This window comes from Rattus rattus, chromosome 5, assembly GCF_011064425.1.
Source record: "Rattus rattus isolate New Zealand chromosome 5, Rrattus_CSIRO_v1, whole genome shotgun sequence".
In the NCBI taxonomy this organism is placed as follows: domain Eukaryota; kingdom Metazoa; phylum Chordata; class Mammalia; order Rodentia; family Muridae; genus Rattus; species Rattus rattus.
Genome location: NC_046158.1, coordinates 26,764,282 through 26,788,170, shown reverse-complemented (window position 1 = coordinate 26,788,170; position 23,889 = coordinate 26,764,282). Strand labels below are relative to the sequence as shown.

At 34.2% G+C, this 23,889-nt stretch overlaps 1 protein-coding gene across 1 annotated transcript in view; it reads left to right on the top strand.

Annotated features, from left to right (window-relative positions):
• Orc4 (origin recognition complex subunit 4) overlaps window positions 1-23,889 on the top strand; it is a 32,617-nt gene that overhangs the window by 6,000 nt on the left and 2,728 nt on the right. Inside the window, exons 4-13 of the mRNA XM_032903261.1 lie at window positions 519-609; window positions 3,440-3,515; window positions 3,891-3,976; window positions 6,928-6,976; window positions 9,036-9,187; window positions 12,803-12,976; window positions 18,412-18,498; window positions 21,164-21,272; window positions 21,943-22,038; window positions 22,128-22,195. Of these exons, the coding sequence (XP_032759152.1) occupies window positions 519-609; window positions 3,440-3,515; window positions 3,891-3,976; window positions 6,928-6,976; window positions 9,036-9,187; window positions 12,803-12,976; window positions 18,412-18,498; window positions 21,164-21,272; window positions 21,943-22,038; window positions 22,128-22,195 (988 nt within the window). The remainder of the gene's footprint in view (window positions 1-518; window positions 610-3,439; window positions 3,516-3,890; window positions 3,977-6,927; window positions 6,977-9,035; window positions 9,188-12,802; window positions 12,977-18,411; window positions 18,499-21,163; window positions 21,273-21,942; window positions 22,039-22,127; window positions 22,196-23,889) is intronic.

Sequence of the window (23,889 nt, the reverse complement as noted above, 5' to 3'; positions counted from 1 at the left end):
AGTCATATACAAACTTGTCTTAAGTTATGATGAGGTTATGTTTTATATATAGAAACTAAATGTTGTGAAACATGAACACATTTAAGTCCTTAATTTCTTATTATATTATTAATAAGGTCCCTAATACTGTCTTTGTGTCAATTATCTGCTAGTATTGAAAGGATTCTGACATTCTTGTACTTAACCCTTGGTAGCCAGCTCAAGTGTTGATGACCAGAATGCTAGTAAAAGTAATTATCTCTAAGCACAGAGGACCTAAAAGATAGCATAATTGTCTCTTATCTTCTCCCACTATGAAACCAAATGAATTCCTACTTTCCTGGGTTTCCTTTTCTGGTCTCTAGAGAATCTCCACTGGACAATGTTCTTTTCTATACAGGAAGATTTAGATCCTTAGGACCAGAAAACCAAAAGGGTAGAATTAATATTCATTTTCAAATTTAGCTTTTTAAAGGTATGATCCAATAAATCATTTCACCTTTATTTTTTATTTTGTATGCCTTTCCATATCATTTTAGGCATTTAATTGAGCTACTCAAAAGAACTGCTATCTATGGAGAAAGTAATTCTTTACTCATTGTTGGACCACGAGGATCAGGAAAGACTACGGTAAAAGACTTAAGTTTCTCATATATCATTGCTATATTAGACATTTGAAGTATTTTATATCAGATGACCCTGAAAAAGTATTTCATTATATTGCAACATTCTTTGTTTTCTATTCTTTTTAAATGACAAAAACTGTGCAGGTATCCTACAAAGTTAGTATGTGATACAGGAATTGATCATACCTTTTGGAATCTTGTAGTAATAAGATTTTTCAAGGAACAAGCAGTACTTTTCATTACAACCCATACAGTTTAGTTTGTGTGTGTGTGTGTGTGTGTGTGTGTGTGTGTGTGTGTGTGTCTGTGTGTCTGTGTGTATGTCTGCGTGCATGTGCATATACCATGGTATGTTGGTGTGTGTAGAGGTCAGGGGATGACCTTGGTGTTGATGCTTGGTTCTCATCTTTTACCTAATTTAAGACAGGGGTCCTCTATATGGTCTCTGCTCGGGATATTGGCCTACACTCATTGAGGGATTTTAGTCCTCTCATCTGCCACTGAGAGTATACATCCATGTTTCCATACATGGGTTCTCAGAATCCCAAATCCAGACCTCACGGGTCATTATTGTACAGTGATTCTCCACAAGCATTTTTTTTCCCTCTTTTTAACAGTGTATTATTAACCTTCAAACAAATCTTTCATATCAGGGTATATCTTCAATATTTATGTCATATTTCCCTTTTTCTGGTAATTTAGTTAGTTAATCTCAAAAATTCTTTTCCTCTTCATCTGGTCCTTTTGTACAGTATATGAAACAAATACATCAAAGTTTGAATGTATTACTATTAAATTTTAAGTTGCTGAGTTGTATAAATTGTATTTTTCTAGTATTTTATAATGCCAAATTAATACTTTGTTCAATAGATTTTATTTTTTATGAAGATACTTTAAATAGTTAGGACAGAAAATTAAAATTGTATTTCTATTCTTATATTATGCAAGATGAAGAAATTATTTTTTTATTTAATCTACCTTTCCATTGTTTAAAGAACATAACTTGGTAATTGACAACTTTATTACTGTTTCAAGAATTTTTTACATTTCTTAAAAGATTTTTTTTTTACTCCAATCTGTTTTGGTCTTCTTGCTCACTTGATATAATTACTATTTCTTTGCTCTTTGTTGTTATTTTTTTTTATAGTATTTTTCTTTTGCTTTTGATTTAGTGACCTTTTTTTAGCAAAAGGACTATATGAAATATGTCTGTGGTTTTGTTTGTTGTACTTATCTACTACCCCGGGGGATATATTCCTCCTCAGGTGTTTTTGTTTTTATTCCTCCCCTTAGAATTGCATGGGTTTTGCTTAAATTTTGATTTGTGAGGAAAATCCTGGAATAAGATTTTTTTTAGCTTTTCTTTTTCTTTTTGCTGTATTTGATTATGTAAGTGGCTACACTACACTTAAGACGTCTCAGATCCCTGTGACTTGGCTGTGATAATAGTAGTGGACAAATCAAAGGAAGCCAGTCTGCGTAGACGAGTTCAATGGAAGAGTGCTCAGCCTCTCTTGATACACTTACGAGATGAACGTTTTACTAATATCTATTCCTTAAAGTACTTGAAATGTTTTCTAATGTGTGATTCATGAGTTGAAACAGAAAATGGCTCCCCCAAAAATATAAATGTCAGGGAAATTTAAGGAATAGGAGGCAGCACATAATGCAGTACTTTTTAAAAATATGTTGAAGGTGGTATTTGTAAGGAGAAGTCTGTATGAGTCGCAGATGTTCTCTTGTGGTAGAGTTGTCCTGATCCAAAGATAGTAAAGTACCATCTTGCCCCTTATGGTTGCTTTTATTGATTCTTCTCAGCTGGGCTACTACAGTAGTCAGGCAGTTGTACCCAGAGAGTTTGGTTTTTTTAAAGGATCTAGATCGAGAGTACCTATGATCTAAAGTAAAATTCGTGTCCTTTAAAATCCACACAACTATACCAAAAATAGTTTTTATGTTTACTATCCTTTTGTGAACTCTGTCTGCTCTCTTTACTCATATGTGCACTTAACATCTGTTTTCCTGGACCCATTTTGAATAGAAGTGTTTCACATCTCCCCTAATCTTCCTCATTTACAAATCTTATACTCTAATAATACCTTCTGAGTACAAGTACATCTTTATAGTAATTATTATTGGTAATCTTATAATTACATGTAACCTTTGATTAACTTTCCTATGGTTTATGGCCTTTTTTGTTTCGTTTTGATTGTTGGTTTGTACAGAATTTTGTATAGTTCAGGTTGCAGATCATCCTGACTCTTCAGTTTCTGATTCTCTGCCTCCTGGATGCTGGGATTGATTACTGGCCTACTGATGCCCTGTCCAGCTACCTGGCATCAGTATGGTTTTCTCTTTATTTATCCATGAGTAGTAATACTTTATCTTTTTCTTCTGAACCTATTGCTATTTCTTATTTCCTGTCCGTGTGGAGACTGTTTAACAGGGTTGCATAAAATTGACATTGGACGACAAACCTTTACAACTATTAGGGTTATTTTTTCTGTAGCTTTCAGTGACAGCTCGTAGAGAAATGTTACTGAACAGTAAAGTGTACTGAGACGTAAAGGTTACAGAAGACAGTACTTTAATCTGTAATGTAGAGAAAGCTTTAGGATTGCTTCCAACGTTTATTAAAAATTTAGTTAGATTGTTAAGATCTTCAAGTTTCAGTTAGGCTTTGCCATCATAAGACTTAGACATCGTGGGTTGTGTATATTTAAACCATTTAGCTATAAAGTGATTTATTTATTCTCAGCACTTATGATTTTAAAAAAGAATAGCTTCATCTTTATCTTTTCTATATTAAACATTTTACACCTTTTTATATTTAGTTATTAAATCATGCCTTGAAAGAGCTCATGCAAATAGGAGACATGAGTGAAAATGTGTTACAAGTTCACTTAAATGGTGAGTATATTATTTTTCTGTTAAGAAACTATGTAAACTACTTACGTTTGCATATGATGATAAGAAATTCATTTGTGTTTTTAAGTCTGTTTAAATATTATATATTAAAGATGATATGCCAGCTTAATGGCTTTTAGAAATTAAAGGAAAGTGTAGAAGGTAAAAGTATATATTTTCAAATAGTTTTTTTTTCCCTTAAATAGTACCTTCACCCATGAATGGCTCTTTACCTTTTTTAAAGAAATAATATGAACTAGCAGACTGATTATATTCTAATTAAATTTTTAAAAGCATTAGAAAATATATTTACTTGGATTATAGTCTGTCAAATGTTTGCTTCATTATATTTAAACACTATTAATTGGTCTGTTTCAGGACTGCTACAGACAAATGATAAAATTGCTCTGAAAGAGATCACAAGACAATTAAATCTAGAAAATGTAGTTGGAGATAAAGTTTTTGTAAGTATCATTTTAGATATTTTATTTCTGAAAAATTAGAGTCATATTAGAAAATTATACAATATATATTAGAGATTGATGTAAGATATTTGTTAGGAAATGACTTAATGTATGAGGATATATTTAGTCATCAAACTTTTATTTTGGTGGTTGTTTAATGTATTTTTATGACTATTTGTTTAAGTAAAAGTTTTTTTTTTTAATCAATACTTGTAAAGTAGCATGAGCATGTTGTATAATAGGCTGAATTTAAAAATGGCATAGTGGGTTGACTCCTTTGTTGCTATGATTTAATCCCCCAGTGGTGATATTTGGCTGTCAGGTCAATGAATCTCTCTCAATATCAAATTCTTTATTAAATATACTTATGTTGGATATTTCAAGATTATTCTAAACAAGGGAAATAAACTTCCTCTTGATAAATACTCTGCTGGATGCTAATGTGCTGTTTGAATATCTGTTGTTACACGTCCATCGCTTACGGTATGCCTTGAGTCTCAAACCGCAGGTAGTGCTTCAGAGTGATTCGAAGTGTTTGAAATGTCTCGTTCAACTGTTTACCTCACATGACCTAAGGCAAACATGAGTAATCCATGTCCTAATGTACTATCCAGAGACTCCATATGCAGATGAGATACCCGTATTCCAAGTCCATTGTCTGTCCACCACTGCTCCTGCAGTACTGTCGTTCCTACCTTATCACTCTTTGCTTTGTGCTGCAGTGATCTGAACACGGCTGTGTGCGCTTCTAGTGTATCTAGGGAGTGCATTCTTTAAGTTAGCAGCAAAAAGTTGAGGCAACCATATTTTCTCCTTTCCTGCCTGACAAAATTTTGGAAAATCAATTCAGAATGTCCTTTGCATAAATACTGTGTTCAACAAGAATTCCTACTCCATGTAGCTTTTAATTTCCAAATGACCTGGGGTGTTAATTCTAATGTTCCTAAATGGATATATATTGGTATTCTATTCATGTAAATTAATGAAAGAGAGTTGTATTAGAACTGATTGTAATTATGGCTCTTGTGGTTATGACGACAGTCAGTCCTTTGTATATTTAAGTCCTGTGTATGCAACCAATAGCAGACTGAAGATATTAGAGGAAAAATTGCATTTATGCAATTGTACAGACTATACAATTGTACAGTCTCTGAATTTTGTTGTTATATTTTTAAATAATCCATTAGAAGAGCTAATAAATAACATCTAATGTTTTTAGGTTGCTTTCTGTTTCTATAATATATAATCAAAACTAATCTGGTGATAATGGGGTTAATAATCTGGCTAACTGCTTCCAGATTACAGGAGCTCAAGCAGGAGCAGAGGCTGGAACCATGGCAGAACTCTGCCTATTGGCTTGTTCAGCTCCCTTTCTTACACAGCTCAGGCCCATCTGCCCAGGATTAGTAAATACTATGCTATTTTATTTAACGGAATTGAACAGTTATACATTTTGGTATTCTCGTGTATGAAAAGTGGTCTGATTCAATCCTCCACAAAAACAGGGGATGGCTTTTAAAAGATTATTAGTTTATAATCTCTTTTTGAAGATTAGGCGTCTAGGGTATAGAGACTAATTAGTTTTCTGAGCTCGTAAATTTGTAAAGTCTGGACATGAAGAAACAAAAGTCACTTAAGCCAGAACTTTACCATGTTCATAGTCTTTGAATAAATATATTTTATAAGTACATCATACAGATATATATGTATGTATGTCTATGTATGTTTATATACATTCTTTTTCATATATATTCATAAATATTTGAATAAGTGTATGTATACTTTATGATAAGCTACAATGGACTTTTGAAAAAAACAGACATCAAAATAATTTTGAATGAGTAACTGACCGCCGATTTCCAAACAGATTATTATCTCTATGAGACAATGTTAGTTACAATAAATTGTGTATAATTGTTCTTGGTAGTAGTACTAGCATCAAGCAGGTGATTATTGATGTAGGTGGATACACTTAAATCACTGTATTGGGCTGGTGAGATAACTCTGCAGGTAGACACACTTGCTACCTGTCGAGCTTGACAACCTAGCAGAACCCACTTAAAGGTAGAAGGAGAGAATCAACTCCTGCAAGTTGCCCTGTGGCCTCCAAATGTACATTGTGCTGCGCACACAAAATAAATGTTAAAAAACTAAAAAATGTTTATGCTGTATCAGGTTCTTTCTGGAAAAGAAACCTATTCTCCTTAAATTTAAAAGTTGACTTTTTCCTTACAATGTGGATTGAGGGGTAGACGCTCAGGAAGGTGCATTTACTGCTCTCCCAGTGCAGCTGGGTTTGTTTTCAAACACCTGTGTCAGGTGCTCACAGCTCTCTACATCCAGGTCAGGGAGCCATGCCTCTGACCTCTGTGCACTGACAAGCACATACCCACACGAAGACAGACATTCTTCCAAAATGTTTAAGTTTTTTCCAAAAATACTTCAGACATAGTCCAAAGAAACATAATGTGGTAAATACAAATTCCTAAATAGGTGTTCTTATGTAGAAAATCTGTGTTAAATATTTTAAGCAAATTCCCCTTTTCTTTTTGGATCTGATTTTAATCCATACTAAGATTTTTTTTTTTATGGTGCAGATTAATTTGAGACTAGAAGGAACGTGTTGTATTTAAAGATACAAAATGGAATATAGTTCTAGTCCTCAGCTATATTTAGAATATAGCAATCCTCCAGAAAGTACACTGTTATCTAACATTTCTACCAGTATTATCCAGAAAATATGAAACTTCACACATGACATAGTACTGTCATTTTCAGTGTTCTACTTTCTCTCCTTTTATATTTAAGTTATGGATAATTAATGCAGATACCCAAATGAGAATCTATTCAGTGGCTAATTTTCTAGTAAAAACAATGTATTTTTTGTAAATATTCTAATATTCATCCTTATTTATCTTATGAAACGTCAGTCTTGTCTTTTTATTACACAGGGAAGCTTTGCTGAAAACCTTTCGTTTCTTCTGGAAGCTTTGCAGAAAGGTACATGTTTAGGATACTTAATTTTACCTTCAGATTTCTCTGATTATTTAAGTATTACAAATTTTCACCAAAAAATAAGAAAAAAGAAAAGTAAAAGGTATGGGAATTAAACTAAATAATTTAATTAAATAAGCTAATAGCCGCTGTAATGATGATTCTCAGAATATGATTTTTTTTCAGGAATGAAATCAGTATCCGTGAGAGGGCTCAGTATGCAATAAGCACTTGCCACACAAGCCTGACAACCTGAGTTTGCTCCTTGAACCCAAGATATGAGGTTGCCCTCTGACTTCCACACACTCACCACAACACATTAGAGGATGTACACAAAGACCTCATTCAGACACACAAATAAATTAAAATTTTAAAAAGCTAAAATTGCCTGTAATCATAGCTGTCTCATACAAACGAGAATAAAATAATTTTCCTGTTATTTGGTAATTATGGTTGTCTTGAATTCTGTTATATAAGGATGCTATAATAGTTACATGTTTCTGTTCTTATAACTAGGAAGAAATATTTAAAAGATTATTCGTGTATTTTCCTGGATAGGTTATAATAAGTAGAATTTTAGATTAAAAAGTACCAGGTTGAAAAATGATTGCATAATTATTTTCGAAGCATGTTTGAGAGTACTTTTTTCCAGAGTTCAAAAACAATTATAAAATTTTATCTTTGATTAACTTTTAGAAAAGAATTCAGCATCAATTTCATTTCTGTAATTTGGTTTTTTGTTTAATCAGCGTGACTTCTTAGTGATGATGGCCATTCATTTGATGTCTTGTCTGACCACTGTTCTTCCCTGTTGATGCTTCATCCTATGTTGGTGATGTTTGTCTCGTACATATTCATAGAACTTCCTGTACCTCGTTGCCTTCAGCTTTGTGTGTACTTGTTGACTAAAGAGAATGATTCTCCTTCAGAATATATAAACACTCATCAGTATTCCCATTTAATATATTCACATATGTACACATATATTTTTTGATTATTTACTTAACAGCTGGATTGCAGCTTCCCCTTCCTTCTCTCTTCCCAGTTCCTCCCTCCCCCAGATTGCCCTATCTTCCATTTCTCTTCAGAAAAAGGAAGGCCTCCCAAGGATAACATAGCAAATTCTGAGGCTAACTCTTAAACTCATTATCCTCCAGGGTCTACCTTTCAGATTGCTGAGGTTACTTGTACATGTCAACAAAGCCCACAGATATATGTTTATATGCAGTGATTTTAATAAACTATTTGCCCCACTGTGTATAGCCATGTTATGCAAATACTGTTTCTGTACTACTTCCTAATGCTGTTTGGTTTTAGTGCTTTGGGTTTTTTCTTGCCAAAATTATATTGTTTAAGCTCGGGTCATTTTTTTTTTTTTATTATTGGAATAAATAATAATCTTTACTTGAAAGGTTTTACATGAATGTAAATTATTTACTCTTAAGAGTTTTAATTATTTTTCTATTAAAGTAGTTTCCATTCAAAAGTAGAGAGAGAAATGTATTGAGTCCTACTGAACATTTCCTCCAGAATGAAATATTAAAACTTATATTGAAAAGAATTGGTGGTTGTTTTTATTGTATTTTGCTTTCTTAAATTACATTTTATATTCTAGTTTCTGTTTGTAGAAAAAACTTAAATGAGAAGGTACATCTTTCATTTCTACTAGCTAAAATTATGTCTCTTACGTAACAGTTTTTATTCATTAGGGACTCCTAGAGTTTGATAGTATTGAAAAATTATTGTAATTATTAATGAACTACATTTACATAATCATAAAACTATGTTGCAAATTACTTTTCTCAAATTGCTTCATCAAACTTTTAGACTCCTATGACTAGACTGCAAACTGCTTTACAACAATGGCCATCTTTGTCCTGTGGCTAATTTTTTATGTAGAAGTAAGCCTGCATGAATGCCCTGCCCAGAGTAATTCACCAGTATGTGTTGACTTGAAATTTAAACTGAAATATATTAGCATTTTGAAAATACAAGAAAAGTTAATGTAATTTCTTGGTAATCTAAAACTCAGTATTCTTTTTTTTTTTTTTTTTTTTTTTTTTAGGTAACCGGACTAGCAGTTGCCCAGTGATCTTCATACTGGATGAATTTGATCTTTTTGCTCATCAGAAAAACCAAACACTCCTTTATAATCTTTTTGACATTTCTCAATCTGCACAGACACCAATAGCAGTTATTGGCCTTACATGTAGACTGGTAAGTCTGTGTAGATTTGAAAAATCCAAACTTAATTATACTGACGTAAGTCATGTAACAAAGTATTTTGAAATTTATCTTTCATTTATTCTTTATACAGTAATCCTGCCTTTCAGTTGAGGTAAACAAGAAAAGATTATATATTCTGTAAGCTATGATTTCAATGAAGTAAATCTCACAAAACTAAAAAGTGAAATTTTTACTCTGGCAAGTAAAGGAACAGTTGTATAATATCAGTAATATTTTATACAAATTGGTAATATTTCTTACTTTTCATACCAGATTATTTTTAGAATTTACTAAGAATGTATCTCTATAAATTCTATAGATTTTTTCCCAACAACAGAATGAATTCTTGCTTTCGCATATATTTTTAAGTGGTTTCAGCTTAATTCTAAGTAATACAAATTTTGGACACCTTTTTGTGCTTAAGGTTTTGATTTTGTTTTTGTCCACTCCTGGAAACTGAACCTAGGACATGACACATAGTAGACAAACACCTTTACCACCGAATTATAGGCACTATTTTCATAATCGCTATTTTGATAGAAAAGTTCACTTATGAATTGCTCAGACTGTCCTTTAACCTACCGTGAATCTCAGAAAGATGTTGATTTTGTGATCCTTCTGAGCACAGATTTTAGGATTATACTACCAGAACTGTCTGTGTCTACTCTGCGTTCTGGTAACATGTAAAATCACCTTTTCTCTGTCTAACTGCGATGTCTCTGCACAGTTCTTCATGGTTCCCATTGCCCATCTTCTTTTTTCATAGGTTGATTTCAGGCTTTATCATTTATTTTTTTTCTTTCCTACAGGCTCTCTTTCCTTTTTATAAAACATTATTTCAGTTAATTCACCTTTTAACAATCCTGGTTTTCTATGACAATTTTTACTTTACTGCTTTTCTCTGAAATTTCTCTTTGACATGTTTTTAGTACTACTTGGTATACTTTTTTATGTGCTTTGAGATCATTCTTTTGTGTTTATTTATCACTGATACTCTGTATTTATCTTTCCTCCAAACTAGAAGCTATCTTTAAAGAAATAGATAGGGAAGAGGGGCTGAGCAGAAGGTGTAGTGAGTATAAGACCTGCTGGTCAAATATAAGGAACAAAGTTCAAATCCCCAGAATATAGTTATTTGCCTGCAGGGCTTGATGTGACAGCCCACTTATAATTCCAGAACTTTAAGGCCTACAGTGTATCTCTGGAGCAAGCTATCTGACCAAACTAGCCTAATTGGTGGACTTGTGAGTTAAATTGAGAAACTCTGCTTCATTTAACAAAGAATGATGGAAAGCCATGATGAATACTTTTGACTTCAAACTCAGGCCTTCGTACATACAAACACACCATGCAAAGCATGCCACATACACATAAGAAAATATGAAGATTTGAATTCAAACTTCAAAACCCATAGATGTGGGCTCCTCTAAACCAAGCACTGGGGGTTGGAAACACATGCATGTACTATGGCATGTATATGGACAACAGAATAACTTGTAGGAGTCACTTTTCTCCTACCATGTGAGTCCTGGGGATCAAACATAGGTCCTCAGACTTGGTAGTATGGGTCTTTACCTGCTGAACTGGATCATTGTCCCTAAGATCCTTGTCTTAAAAACTAAATTGGAAAGCAGTTGAGGATAACACCCAGTGTTAATCTCTGGCGGCACTCACTCTCTCTCTCTCTCTCTCTCTCTCTCTCTCTCTATATATATATATATATATATATATACACATACACACACACACACAAACATTCATGAGTAGCTTATGCACATTTCTCTAATTCTGTAGTTCTTTTATGTTGAATCATGCCTATGTATATTTATGGAAATATATATAGAAAAACCAAAGCATAGGTATAAACAGTTGCTATGTCAGCAAGAAACCCATATAAAATGTTCCCTGTAGTATTTGCTTTTGCTTTCTCCTCCCCTTAGCCTTGACTTTTCAGCTTTCTTCATTCCTGACTACCACCAGAGCAGCTTCTACGCTCCCTCTTTCTCCACTCTCAGATGCAAGACTTTTTTCTTCTTTGCAATTCCTTCTTACTTATTTGGAAGGTACATGCTGTGGCAGATGTATGACTGCCACATGACAACGTGGAGGAAATAGATCTCTCTCCTTCAAATGCATGGGTTCCAGGGATTGAACACAAGTCCTCAGCCTTGACAGCAGAGGCCTTTTCACTCTTAGCCAACTTCCCAGCAGCCACGTACAGTTTCTTCATCTTTGCCTAGAGTTATTTTATCAATCATTGCCTTTCCACTACTTACTTGTAACAAGCACCTTATAATGCTCTTTAGTAGAAAATCAGTGAGTGTGTGTACAAATTTACATCTCTGAGTCTACACAGTAATTCAGCTGTTATCTCTATAAAACTATTAAAAACATTTTAGGTATTTGTTTTCCTTGCTGAAACCCATACTGCTGTGAGTCTTTGCTGTTTTACTTCCTAAATAATGTATGGTTACTTAAAATTTTTCATGCAAATTATGGCTTATTAACCTTTTTGCTTGTTTTCTATTATAAAGATCATTCAGAAAAAAAAATACAATTTCTGGCGCCACAATCCTTTTTAAAAAGAATTTTATTGTAAAAAATATCAATACTTGTTAGAGATAGTAGTATAGTGAGGCTGACTTTCCTGCATTCATTGTGTAATTTTAATAATTATCACAAAATGATCTATGTCTTCCCTGTAAAATATTGAGGCAAAACAATAATATAATTTCATCTCATGGTTCTATTTTTCAGTTAATTTTAAGAAGATCAGAACTTCTCAAAGTTTATTTTCATGTAATTACACCTTAAAAATAAACAATAATTCGATGGAGAAATGGCTAAGCGATTAAGAGCATTTGTTTCCATTGGAAAGGATGAGAATCCAGAGCTCAGTAGTGATTCCTTCCACTGACCACAGCAGCTTAATACTGTCTGTAGTTCAACAAATAGAATTTTGCTCTGTTATATATCGTGTTTCTTGAGCCTCTTAAACAAAATCATGAAGATCTCTGAATTTTTGTTGATGGTTGTATCATTGCATTTTGTTACCTCAGATTTTTATGTGAATTTTTTAATAGGCTGTGCAGAATACCACACTAATGTGCTTAATGACAGTCTCTGTTCAGGAAGAGTAGCCGTTTGAATGTCCTTAGTAGGTTTGAGAATATTAGCCCTTGATAATGGGGCTAGAATGCAATCGCAAAGGTACTGGTGTCTAGAAAGGAATTATTTAGATCAGTAGTTATCAGTTTATGGGTCGGAACCTGTTTAGGGGTTGAACAACACTTCCTCAGGGATCGAAGGAGTAACCTGAAACCATGCTGCATGTGAGATGTTTATATTATAATTCATAACAGTAGCAAAATTATAGTTAGGAAGTAGCAATGAAAATAATTTTATGTTTGGGGATCACCAGAACATGACGAACTGTATTAAAGGGTCACAGAATTAAACATCTTGAAAGCCACTGATTCAGTTTCCCTCAAATTAAAATGCTTACTTGTATATTATAAATGTTACTAGTAACAAGCTACAGTTAGCTTATTCTCTACAGCATTTTTCCAACATGCATCTTATGTGTATTCCATTTTTGTTTTCAAGGATATTTTGGAACTCTTAGAAAAGAGAGTGAAGTCACGATTTTCTCACCGGCAGATACATTTAATGAATTCATTTGATTTTCCGCAATATTTGAAAATATTTAAAGAACAATTATCTCTACCTGCAGAATTCCCAGATAAGATTTTTGCTGAGAAATGGAATGAGAATGCTCATGTAAGTTGAAGACCGTAATTACTAAGGAATGCATATCTTTATTATACAACACTAATTATAAACTTTTTTCTTATTTAAGAGAATAGAATATCTTGTCTCCTAAAATATCTCCTCAAAAGAACTTCACGCTAAGCTTTAACACTTGTCAGGAGATGAAGTTTTTATCCATACCTGGTTTACATTTTAGATAAATTTTTAGTGTATTTGGATAGTTTAAATTTTCCATATTTCATAAATTTAGCAAAAACTGCTATTGATATTTCATATTTAATTCTATATGTTTTCATTTTCAGTTCTCATAAACAACTTGAGGATTTGTTTATTAGCTGGTTATTGACCATCGGCATTAGTTTATTAAGAGACTGTCCAGGCTGTGGTGCCTCTCATTGTGTAGTAGGTAACCAGACAGCCAGACCTTACTTGCAAACTAAATTTTGTTTTACACAGAGTTCAATGCTTAGATATAATTGCTTTTTATTTTTAACTTTGTTCTGATTCATAATACCCCACCTATAATAATTATTGCTATAAAAAATACGTAGGGAAATCTGTGTAAGGTAGGAAGAGTTTACTTTGAGAGTGTGTCATTGAGTTTGAGGACATAGAGGTGGAGAAGTCATGGAGGCCGGAGCTTTCAGCAGCCGGTTAATGGCATCTGCAATCAGGAAACAGATGAGTGTTCCTGTTCAGCTCTCTTTCTCCTTTTCAAGCCAGAATCTCAGCCCATGTAGCAGCGCTACCCACAGTCAAGAATGTATTGTATTAGTAACTGTTGTACTGATGTGAAACGACACCATGACCAAGGCAACTCTTTAAAAGAAAGGATTTGATTGAAGGCTATATCACTGTTTCCCAGGCTTATTCTGTTATCATTACAGCAGGGAATATGAACATAGACATGCATGGTGATGGAGAAGTAGCTGTGAGCTTCATCCTGATCCACAATCAGAGACACAGAGAAACTGAGAATGTCAGGGGCTTGTGAAACCTCAAAGCCCCACTCCCAGTGACACACTTCATCAACAAAGCAACGTCTGCTAATCCTTCTAATCTTTTCAACCATTCCAGTTCTTGGTGATTAAACAATCCAAAACGGCTTATAAGGGTCATTCTTACTCAGCCCATCACAAATGTTCCACCTGATTAAACTGTCTAATCTAAATAATCCTTTACAGGAATGTGCCAAAGGCTGTCCTAATCTAGATCATATTTCATTAACATGTCAGCAGTCAATATTATCCATCACAAGTATTATATTTACTCCAATATACTTTATATTAAGATGTATAAATCTTAATTTTAAGAGTAGTTAGTTTAGGTCTTCCACCAGACTAATCTTTCATAGAACTCAGGAGATTGTTAATTAGGCAGGTTTTCTCTGTCTTATTCAAGATCTCTATGGGGTGCATTCCTTGTATTGGTATTTTACATTGTTCTTTTTCTTACTATTGTCTGGAATTTAACATCTGTGTCTCTGGCCACTTGCTTTACCTCTCAGTGCCTAAAGCCCTTCATTCCCTTGCATAGCTCTAAGCTAATAAGCAGTCTTGTTCTATTTGGTTTTTGAGAGACTTGGATGCAGTTGTTCTTCACATTTAAATGTTTACCTTCCACTGATTTTATTATATCCATGCCTGTTTACTCTCTTTTGCTATGGTGACTTTACAGGCCACCGTCCATCTAACAATGTTCTATATCGTGAGTGTCTATATATATTCTCCATTGTGAAGTGCAACCACAATTGAAAATTAACAGAGTAAAATAACGATATATTACATATGTAGGTTTTTGTTATTCCCTTAAAAATTTGGTGTAATAGTGACCTAGATTTGTTGCTATAACAAAATACTATTATCAAAACCAACTTGAGATGATGAGGGTTTGTATGGCTTACAGGTTAGAGTCCATGATTGGGAAGCCAAGACAGGAGCCTGAAGGCAGGAAGTAAAGTCAGCGCCATGAAGGAATGCTTCTTACTAGCTCTTTCACTTTATGTTATTATGCCACCCAGGACTACCTGCTCAGACATGGTTCAACCCACAGTGGCCTAGGCCCTCCCACTTCAATCATTCATCAAGGAAATGCACCTACAGACATGCTGACAGATGGATTTGATTTGGCATAGTTCCTTAGTTGAGAGCCTGTCTTCCCACATGACTTTATTTTTTGTCCCATTGACAAAATTACTAACCTACACAAAAAGCTATTTACATACATTTACTTCATGTTAGATAATATAGTATATGTAATCCAGAGATATATAGAAACGTGCATTGGTGTTACTTGCAAAATACTGTACCCAAATCACCCTACCTTCTCATATCAGAGAACAGGATTTCTCTATGTTTTGTCTACTGTATCTCCTTCTCAGTTCTCCTGTAGACACAGTAATGGATAGAAAAAAGAATGATGGAGGTTTCTGTTTAAGTACTAGTGAATCTTTAGTCTAGATGAATTAAAAAGTATGCACTATTTGATGGTAGGGTGGCTCAATAAGTTAGAGGTGTCTGTCTGATTGGTCTTCTCAAAGTAAAGGATTCGGCAAAGACACATCCAGCTTAAATAGACATTTATTTTTGGCAAAGTAGTTCAGTCCATATAAAGACTGGGGCATGATGCTTCCAAAAGAAGAACAAGGTAGCAACTCATTGAGTCCTTTCATGTTTTGTGACTACTTATGGATGATATGATCATGAGGTAGCATTACTGTCTTTCTCCTGGGAAATCATGGTGAAGCAAGTATCTGTTTCGGTTCTTTATTTACTGTGAGCCTTTGAAACACCCTGTATTTGTCCTTCAGTAGTATGTACAAGTTCCCTAGTACCTTAGCTTCCGATGTGGTAGTAAGAACTACCTTACTTTCAAGGATGTTTAGCCACAAAGAAAGCATTCATCCATTAGGAAACAACCTTTTCAAGATGCAGCTGCAGGTTTCTTCCTTCCTTCATGCCTGACTGCATCCAGGCAGGGTACTAAGGTACTTAGGTGCAACTGCGGTTTTCCTTGTTACTTCAGGTGTGGTTTCCTGATCACCTGCTTTCAGTTTTCTTGATGTTTCTCCAGACGCTACAGCCCTAAGTTTAAATGGTACATGGTTAGGAGGTGATCTCTTTCCTGTGCTAGTCTTGTGCTCTAGTGTTCATAGGAGAGCTAGCACTATTAGGGCTTGTAGCTCTTCTTCTCTTGAGACACTCATCTCATGTTGCCTCGCATGGGCGTGTATATAAAATATACTTAGAAAGTCTGTCAGTGAGCTGGCCAGAGTCTTTGTCCCTTGTTGGGTGAGTTTGTGGTGAACATAGTTTGGGGAGATAGCCTCTATGCCAGTGCTGACATTGTCGTGAGCTTTTTGCTGGCTTGTTTACTTGCTTGCTTATGTGTTTGGGGCAAACTTACAGTTTCATTAAGCCTTTTAAAAGCAAAAGAAAATGAATATATCTGCTGAAAAGATACAAAAGCTTATTCCCTAAAGCAAATGGTGTTATATATAGCTCTCATAGAGATAAAAACATTTAGTTTTCTTGGGCTTTTTTTTCTTTTTGTCATTGTTTATAGATGTTTAGTTCAGTTTTTAGGTTTGTTGGAATTTTTTTAAAGATGTTATATAGTGTCCTTTAATTGTATGGGTTTTTTTGTTTGTTTTTTTTACACCTCATCCTATTCAATTTGTGCTCCCCATATATTTGGTTGTGGGGCCATCTGCTGGAGACTGCCCAACCTGCCAGGAACATCTGACTCTGCCTCTTCTAGAACCTGTCATCTACTGTCCTAGCACTCAGACAGTGCTGGGGGCTCATGAACCCCCTCCCATATTGTGCTAGAATGCTGACAGGTTTAATATTGAACACAGCTGCTATGAGTTCTTGAATATAGCATTTCTACTCTGGTCTTCCTTGGCCTTTGGCTCTTAGAATTTTTCCACCCCCTTTCTGAGATGGTCTCAGAGCTTTGGGAAAGACTTTTAATATATAGATTTTCCATTTCTGGGCAAATTGACCATTTGTGAGTTTCTGCATTAACTACCATCTGCTATATAAACTTTTTAAAAGAGGTCCGAGTACTGTACTAATCTACTAGATAGGAATTTAGAGGGCAGTTTGATACAGCATCCATATAGTAGAATAATAGACTAGAGCTCTCCAGCCATAGGTTTTTGACCATATTTACAGTGCGAGGCATGTGCCTCCTGGGCAAAGTTTTAAATCTAGTTCATAATATTCGTGGCACTACTGCTCCCATGGGCATAGCTTGCCATGCTGGTCATTATTTTGTTACTGTTTTTGTTCTCACTTGTTTAAGGAAAAGGAACCTTTGTACCAAGCAGAAGAATTTTTGAAAAAATATGCCAAGTGCCATTGCATCTTTCCTTGCTTTATTAAATTCACTCTTTTCATCTGTATTCTTTACCTTCCATTGAATCCCAGTTCTCTAGAATGCATCCCTTGTTTCTGTATCCAATGGCATCTTAATGTATCTCAAGTACAGTTTTATGAAGTGCTGTGTATTGTATCGATGATTATCACTTCCCTTTGGAAGCTTCTTCACCTGCCTGATGGTTAATCTTCATGTCAACGTGACTAGTTTAGATTGACATGGAAACACACTTCTGCATATCTATGAGGGTATTTCCAGAAAAATTTAACTACAGAGGCGAGACCCATCCTGAATGTGGGTGTCACCATTCCATGTGCTTGAGTTCCATACTGAGTGGAAAGGAGAACATGAGCTAAGAACAAGCATTCACCAACTCGTCCTTCCTGATACTGTGCTTATACACTGGCACATGCACCTCCAGCTCCTGCGGCCTTCCCCTCCATGTTGATTGTATCCTTCAAAGGAGGGCCAAAGCTTCTCCCTTAAGCTGCTTTATTGTTAGGATTTTTTTCCTCAGGAAGAGGAAAAGTAACATATGCAGCTTATTTTCTAGATCTCTGTGGCCTCTTGTGTGTTCCTCCAGGCTTTAGTATGTCTTTTTTCACTGCTTCCTTTTCTGTCTACCTCTTTATAACTTCTCAGCCACAGCCTACTCTACACAGGCACTCTGCCTACCCCTACCCCCTCCCACTCCCCCCACCCCCTTTCAATGAAGGCTTCATCCCGCAAGTCTTCTGTAAATGTCTGAATTCTCTCCACAGTTGTAATTGACTCCAGTTAGGTTTTCTTTTTGCCTTCTGTCCTATCCCTTTGCAAATGACTTCTTTTTGGTGTCCCTGTGACATGATCTTGTTTCAGCTCGTGTTCTTATAGCTTTTCATAATTTCCCACTACATTCTTCTAACTGCACTGTTTTCTCAAGCACTAGAACTCTTATTCTCTGTTGTGATTTGTGCTACATTCTGTTTATCTATCCCGCTAGTTTGACTATAGTTTGTCCATATTAAATTGGAAATCTGGAGTCACGCTATATTTTCATTGATTTTGTTGTTGTTTTTTAGTGTCTCTCCGAAGATTCAACTGTGCTTGAAGTTCTACAGAAACATTTCAATGTCAACAAAAACTTGCAATCATTACATATGCTGTTGGTTTGTATTTTTAAATACATTTATTTTTATGTGATCTATGAAAATAATCATACATATATATAATTTTATATGAATATATAGGTATTATACTTATTTTATATATAAAGACTATATATATTGATGGACTATCATTTTGATACATATATGTATAATCTGTATTTTTAACAGTTTGAAGGCACTTCAAACTGTTTTCAATAATACATTATTTCTACATTCCTACCAATAGTATGTAAGTCAAGAGTACTGCTTATATCTTGATGTGAAATGTTTAAACTTACATATGCATTTGGGAAGGAATGTCATATTTACATTAATTATGTTGATATTTGAATATAATATACAGTTTACTTGTCTATTCTTGCTTGGTTATTTTCATTGATACTATATAATTCTCCAACACAGATCCAGTATATATTTTAAGTATTCATACTTAAGCAGCTCAATTTTCTTTGAAGAAGTTAGTTGTAAATGATAAGTTTTAAGTTTTAGGACTAGCCTTTTTATTGTTACTATATAAAAATGTGATTGATTTTTGTATGTTAATTTTATGTTCTGCATTCAGACTGAACTTTGATGAACTCTCAGACGTTTAAAAATAATTTCTGTGGAATTTTCTATGTAGACACTCAGATGGTCTTCCAGTGGGTGTGTTTTCTTGTTCCCTTTGCAGTCTTTTTTTTTTTCCCCCTTATCTATTGCCATGACTTGTTGGCTCAGAATAGTGCGAGTAGACATTTTTCCTAGTTGCCAGTGTTAAGAGCAACTCATCAGCTGTGTTAGGTGTAAGGTTTTTTTTTTTTATACATGCTCATTTTCAACTTCTTGTTTATGCTTGATTGTTGAGTTTATTATGACCCTATCTCAGATTTTTCAGATGCTGCATCACTGCATATGATCATAGAAGTTTGCTTTAATGATTGACATGCTAGATTACACTCATTTTTCTCTTAAGGTGATTTGTTTACATGGTTTTGTTTATTTTATCACCTGGTGAAGGAGGTGAATCATGTCTGGGTATTTAAATAATGTCAGTATTAATCAAATACTTAGTTGTTGTGATCATAATATACTTTATTCATTCATTAATAATATTTGAAATTAGCCTAGTATTTTTAGAAAATTATACCACATGCCTTTCAGAGAGACAATATTTCTTGGTCCTTTTATTTCTGGTCATTTTCAATAATAGGAACAAATAATAGTGACCATTTGTTAACTAGCATACCTGCTTGACAACCAGTTACTTTCCTATGTAGTATCTAGCTATTTCATAATAATCATTTCCCTTTATTCTTTGGTATTTCTTCTTTAAAAAGCAAAACAAAACAAAACAAAACTGAAACCCTTGAGTTCAACAGTTCTTTCACAGCAGGTAGTGGCAATGCTGGGTCTCAGCTTTAGGCTGTTTTCAGCTTATGTGTTTCTACCATGTTAGCTTTACTGACTCTTCTTCCCCACGTCTGCTTTTACTAATCAAGTTATTTGTTTAGAATCCTTAGATAAAGGATCTTTATTTATCCATCCATCCACACATACATAAAGATGCATAAAACAGCATATATGATATTTACCTTTTTCCTGCAGACTTATTACAAAAAATGAAAATGGTATATTTATCAATAGAAAATGTGTGTTGATATAGGAACAGGAAAGGAATATAATAGAAAATGAAGGAACTAGAATTGAAATCTCAATGTGGATTAATTCTCATAATAAGTTTTCATTCGAAGATAAGATCTAAAACTAGATTTCATTGGTTATAGAAGGCTTGAAAATTGAAATGTGTTATGTAGTAATACCTACAGTATAGAGTTTAAAGTTTATAGGAATATCTTAATATAAAGATATTCTTGACTGTTTTATGTGGCAAGAACAGTGTCCACAGCTCTGTAACAGGTATATCTTATAAAATATAAAAGTATGGGATATTATATAGATCTACTATTGTTTGATTTTTTTTCTAATGTAAGAAATATCTTACAATAAATAGAAAAAATAGAAAATAAAAGAGCCACAAATAGTCTGAGTTCTAACTTTTAGAAGAATGAACTTCAGGGATTTCCAACCACTTGTCATTAACTGCGCAGTATCTGAATTACACATCTAACCTGAAGCTGTATACTTCCTACATCTGTATATATTATTACATTATATATCTGCTACATCGATCTGCTACATCTGCAAACTCTAAATTCTTGTATTCCAAATGCAAATTGCTGATTGAGGGGTAAACTTAGTCCTAGTTTACCTAAGGAGAACTAAATGAGTGGGGTGGGGGTGGTACTTATGTCTAAGTTTATAATTGTTTTCAAAATTAGTAACTTCTAAACTGAACTCAACCTTTATATATTCTTTATAAAAATTTGTATAAAACATAGGTATTCCTCTAAGGTGTGTGGTTATATTTGAATAGTATTCTTACTTTCAGTTTTTTTGTTATTAGACTTTTTAAAAATATTTTTTTGGAGAGTAATAAATATGAATCAAATGCAAAGTAGAGCAGAATCTGGACTGAATTGTCGCTACATTTTCATGGAGCAAAGTTTGAGGTTATTTCTCTCCTTTCTATCTTACAAGAATAAAGGTAAAATATTAAAAAATTGTTCTAAACTATCTCCAGAATATTCAAGTAAATAAGTACTTTTTAAAATACGCCTTTCTTCAGATGCTTGCTTTAAATCGCGTAACCGTGTCACACCCATTTATGACCTCAGCAGATCTGATGGAGGCGCAGCACTTGTGTAGCTTGGATGCCAAAGCGAGTATTGTACATGGTGAGAAACTACTTCGCTAATCTTTTGCTTGAGCCTTGATTTTAAAAGTTTAGATTTAGATGTTTCTGAGATTATAATTAATACTGAGCGTGGTGCTTTGTATACAGAACGCTTTATATACAACTTTTAACTGGTACTTCATAAGTATGTCACCGTTACTTAAAGTGAAAGGAGCCGTGTTCTGGGAACTAAGGCAGCAGCACTGGTGTTGATGTTGATGTAGGGTGACTAAGTGCTGTTCTGTTTGTTGCTCATTTGGGTTCACTATTCCCTTTAAAATATAAGATAGATTTTAGATCTAATTTGCAGAACTTCTCTGCATAAATGCTTCCTAAAGGCCTATGATACTTGAAATACATGATAATTACAATATCTGCTGTTTGTTGTGGGCCATATAGTATCAAAGCTTTTATATTTACAGCACATCCCTTTAAGTTTAAAAAAAATCTTTATGTTGTAGATCATCCCACCCCCAGAAAATAAGCCTTAAAAGTCCAGGAAGTTAAATGACTTGTGTTTTTGTAGATGATAGTTACTAGAATATCTTAAATACAGAGGAAGCATGGCCTCCTCTACCCTTCAAAGCCTTGAGTTGTTTTCTGGACAACAGTTAGTTTAGTGGCATGAACCTTGGGCTGCAACTGAAGAGTCCATCTCCCTTTAATTCTAGGTCTGTCAGTCTTGGAAATCTGTCTTATAATAGCAATGAAACATTTAAATGACATATATGAAGAGGAGCCCTTTAATTTTCAAATGGTGTATAATGGTGAGATGCAAAGCTTATCATTTTCTTCTAGATTTTTTTTGCCTGTTCCTTATTTGAAAGTGCTAATATTCTCATTGCTTACTCTGCAGAATTTCAGAAATTCATTCAAAGAAAGGCCCATTCTGTTTATAACTTTGAGAAACCTGTGGTCATGAAGGTATGGTTTGATTTGCTGTTTTCTAATCAGATCCAGTGAAATGAGATATATATATATATTTCATACGTCTTTGAACCCTTAGGTATTTTATTATAGGAATTTTTCAGCAAAATTTTGTAAAACTAAAATGCTTCAGTAACTCTGTAGATAACCCGTTTTACAATTTGTGAAGATACATTGCCCTCTGCTGTCCGTTCTTAGCACTTGCCTACTGAAAAGGAACTAACCCTCTCCAGTCCACAAGTTTATTTAGGGTAAGATATCAGTTTACAACTTTAAAATGATATCCTAAAATGACTCCTGCACTACAAAGAAAATTAAATCACATTATATAGTCTTACATTTTCCAGTAGGGTAGGAAATAAAGGTCAAATAATTGTAACATCATAACCCAATTGATGAAAAATATTTCCAAATTTATGATATAAGTGTTTCCTAAACTATTTTCTTTTGTGTCTTTAAAATTTGGTATATTTATAAAAAGTTAGAGCCGATCCCAATTTAATAAATATTCATTAGAAATTCATTCTTTAATTATATAGCTAAAAAAAGATTTACATTTTAAAATTATACCAACTATAAGTAAATTTAGTCTAAGCATTTTAAGCTTGTGTTTAATGAAAATTAAATAAAATGTAAATACAGGTCACATATTTCACGGTCCTGTTTGTTCAGTGTTGGTGCTGTGTGGGTCTGGGGGCCATGTGGGAGGAAGTGCCTTGTTTTTTTAGCAGCAGAAGCTTGATCCTCCGGGATTCCTTATAGAGCACAGTCAGAATGTCCTTGTCTGTAGTCGTTTTTAATTCCTTATAGAGCACAGTCAGAATGTCCTTGTCTGTAGTCGTTTTTAAAAGTGAGCAGAGTTGCAGTTGAAGCAGCACAGTCATCCTGAGTGTAGATTCTTCCCTTGCCCTCCTGTCTGCTTGCTGCAGTTTTGAAAAGGGCACCTGAGAGTGTTTAGGAATAATTTATAGATGTTCATTTGTACATTTTAAATAGAGTATATTTTGCATCTTGGAAATATGTTTTCAATTTTGTTAAGCTACACCTAAAGAATAATTTCTCATTGTTTTCAAAATGAATAGTGTCCGTTCTTTTCCTTCCAGTAAGAGTCTTTAAGATAAACAGTACATTCCAGTGATACTTTTCACAGGGAACTGTAGGAACGCTCCATCAGTGTTACTGTTCAGGATTTCATCAGACTGTAGTTTTTTTTCTTGCCTTAGTAACATACTTAAACAAGTGGAGCATGAGTTATAGAGTAAGAGGAACCAAACAGAGCTCCTTTAAGGCAACCAAGAAGGCTGGGGGTTAAACAAACATAGAAACCCCCCCCAGGTCTGTGCCGTCTTACAGGGTCCTTTGCTTACATGATCAGCCGATAGGCCTTATACTGGGGTCTTTCTTACGGCTGTTAAACTTTTCTTTTTAAAACTTTATTTAATATTTCATTCAAAGTAGTTATTTTCATGCATGGTTTCCCTTCCCTCAGATTCTTCACACCACCTAACTCTTCTAATGAGACTCAAGTGCACGCACATGCACACACACGCACATGCACACACACACACACACACACACACACACACACACACATGCACACTCTTTTTTCCTCTCTCTGACAGGCTAATAGAAAAGGTAAGCAAGAATTAAACTGACAACAACAGAAAGGAAGGAAGGAACGAACGAACGAA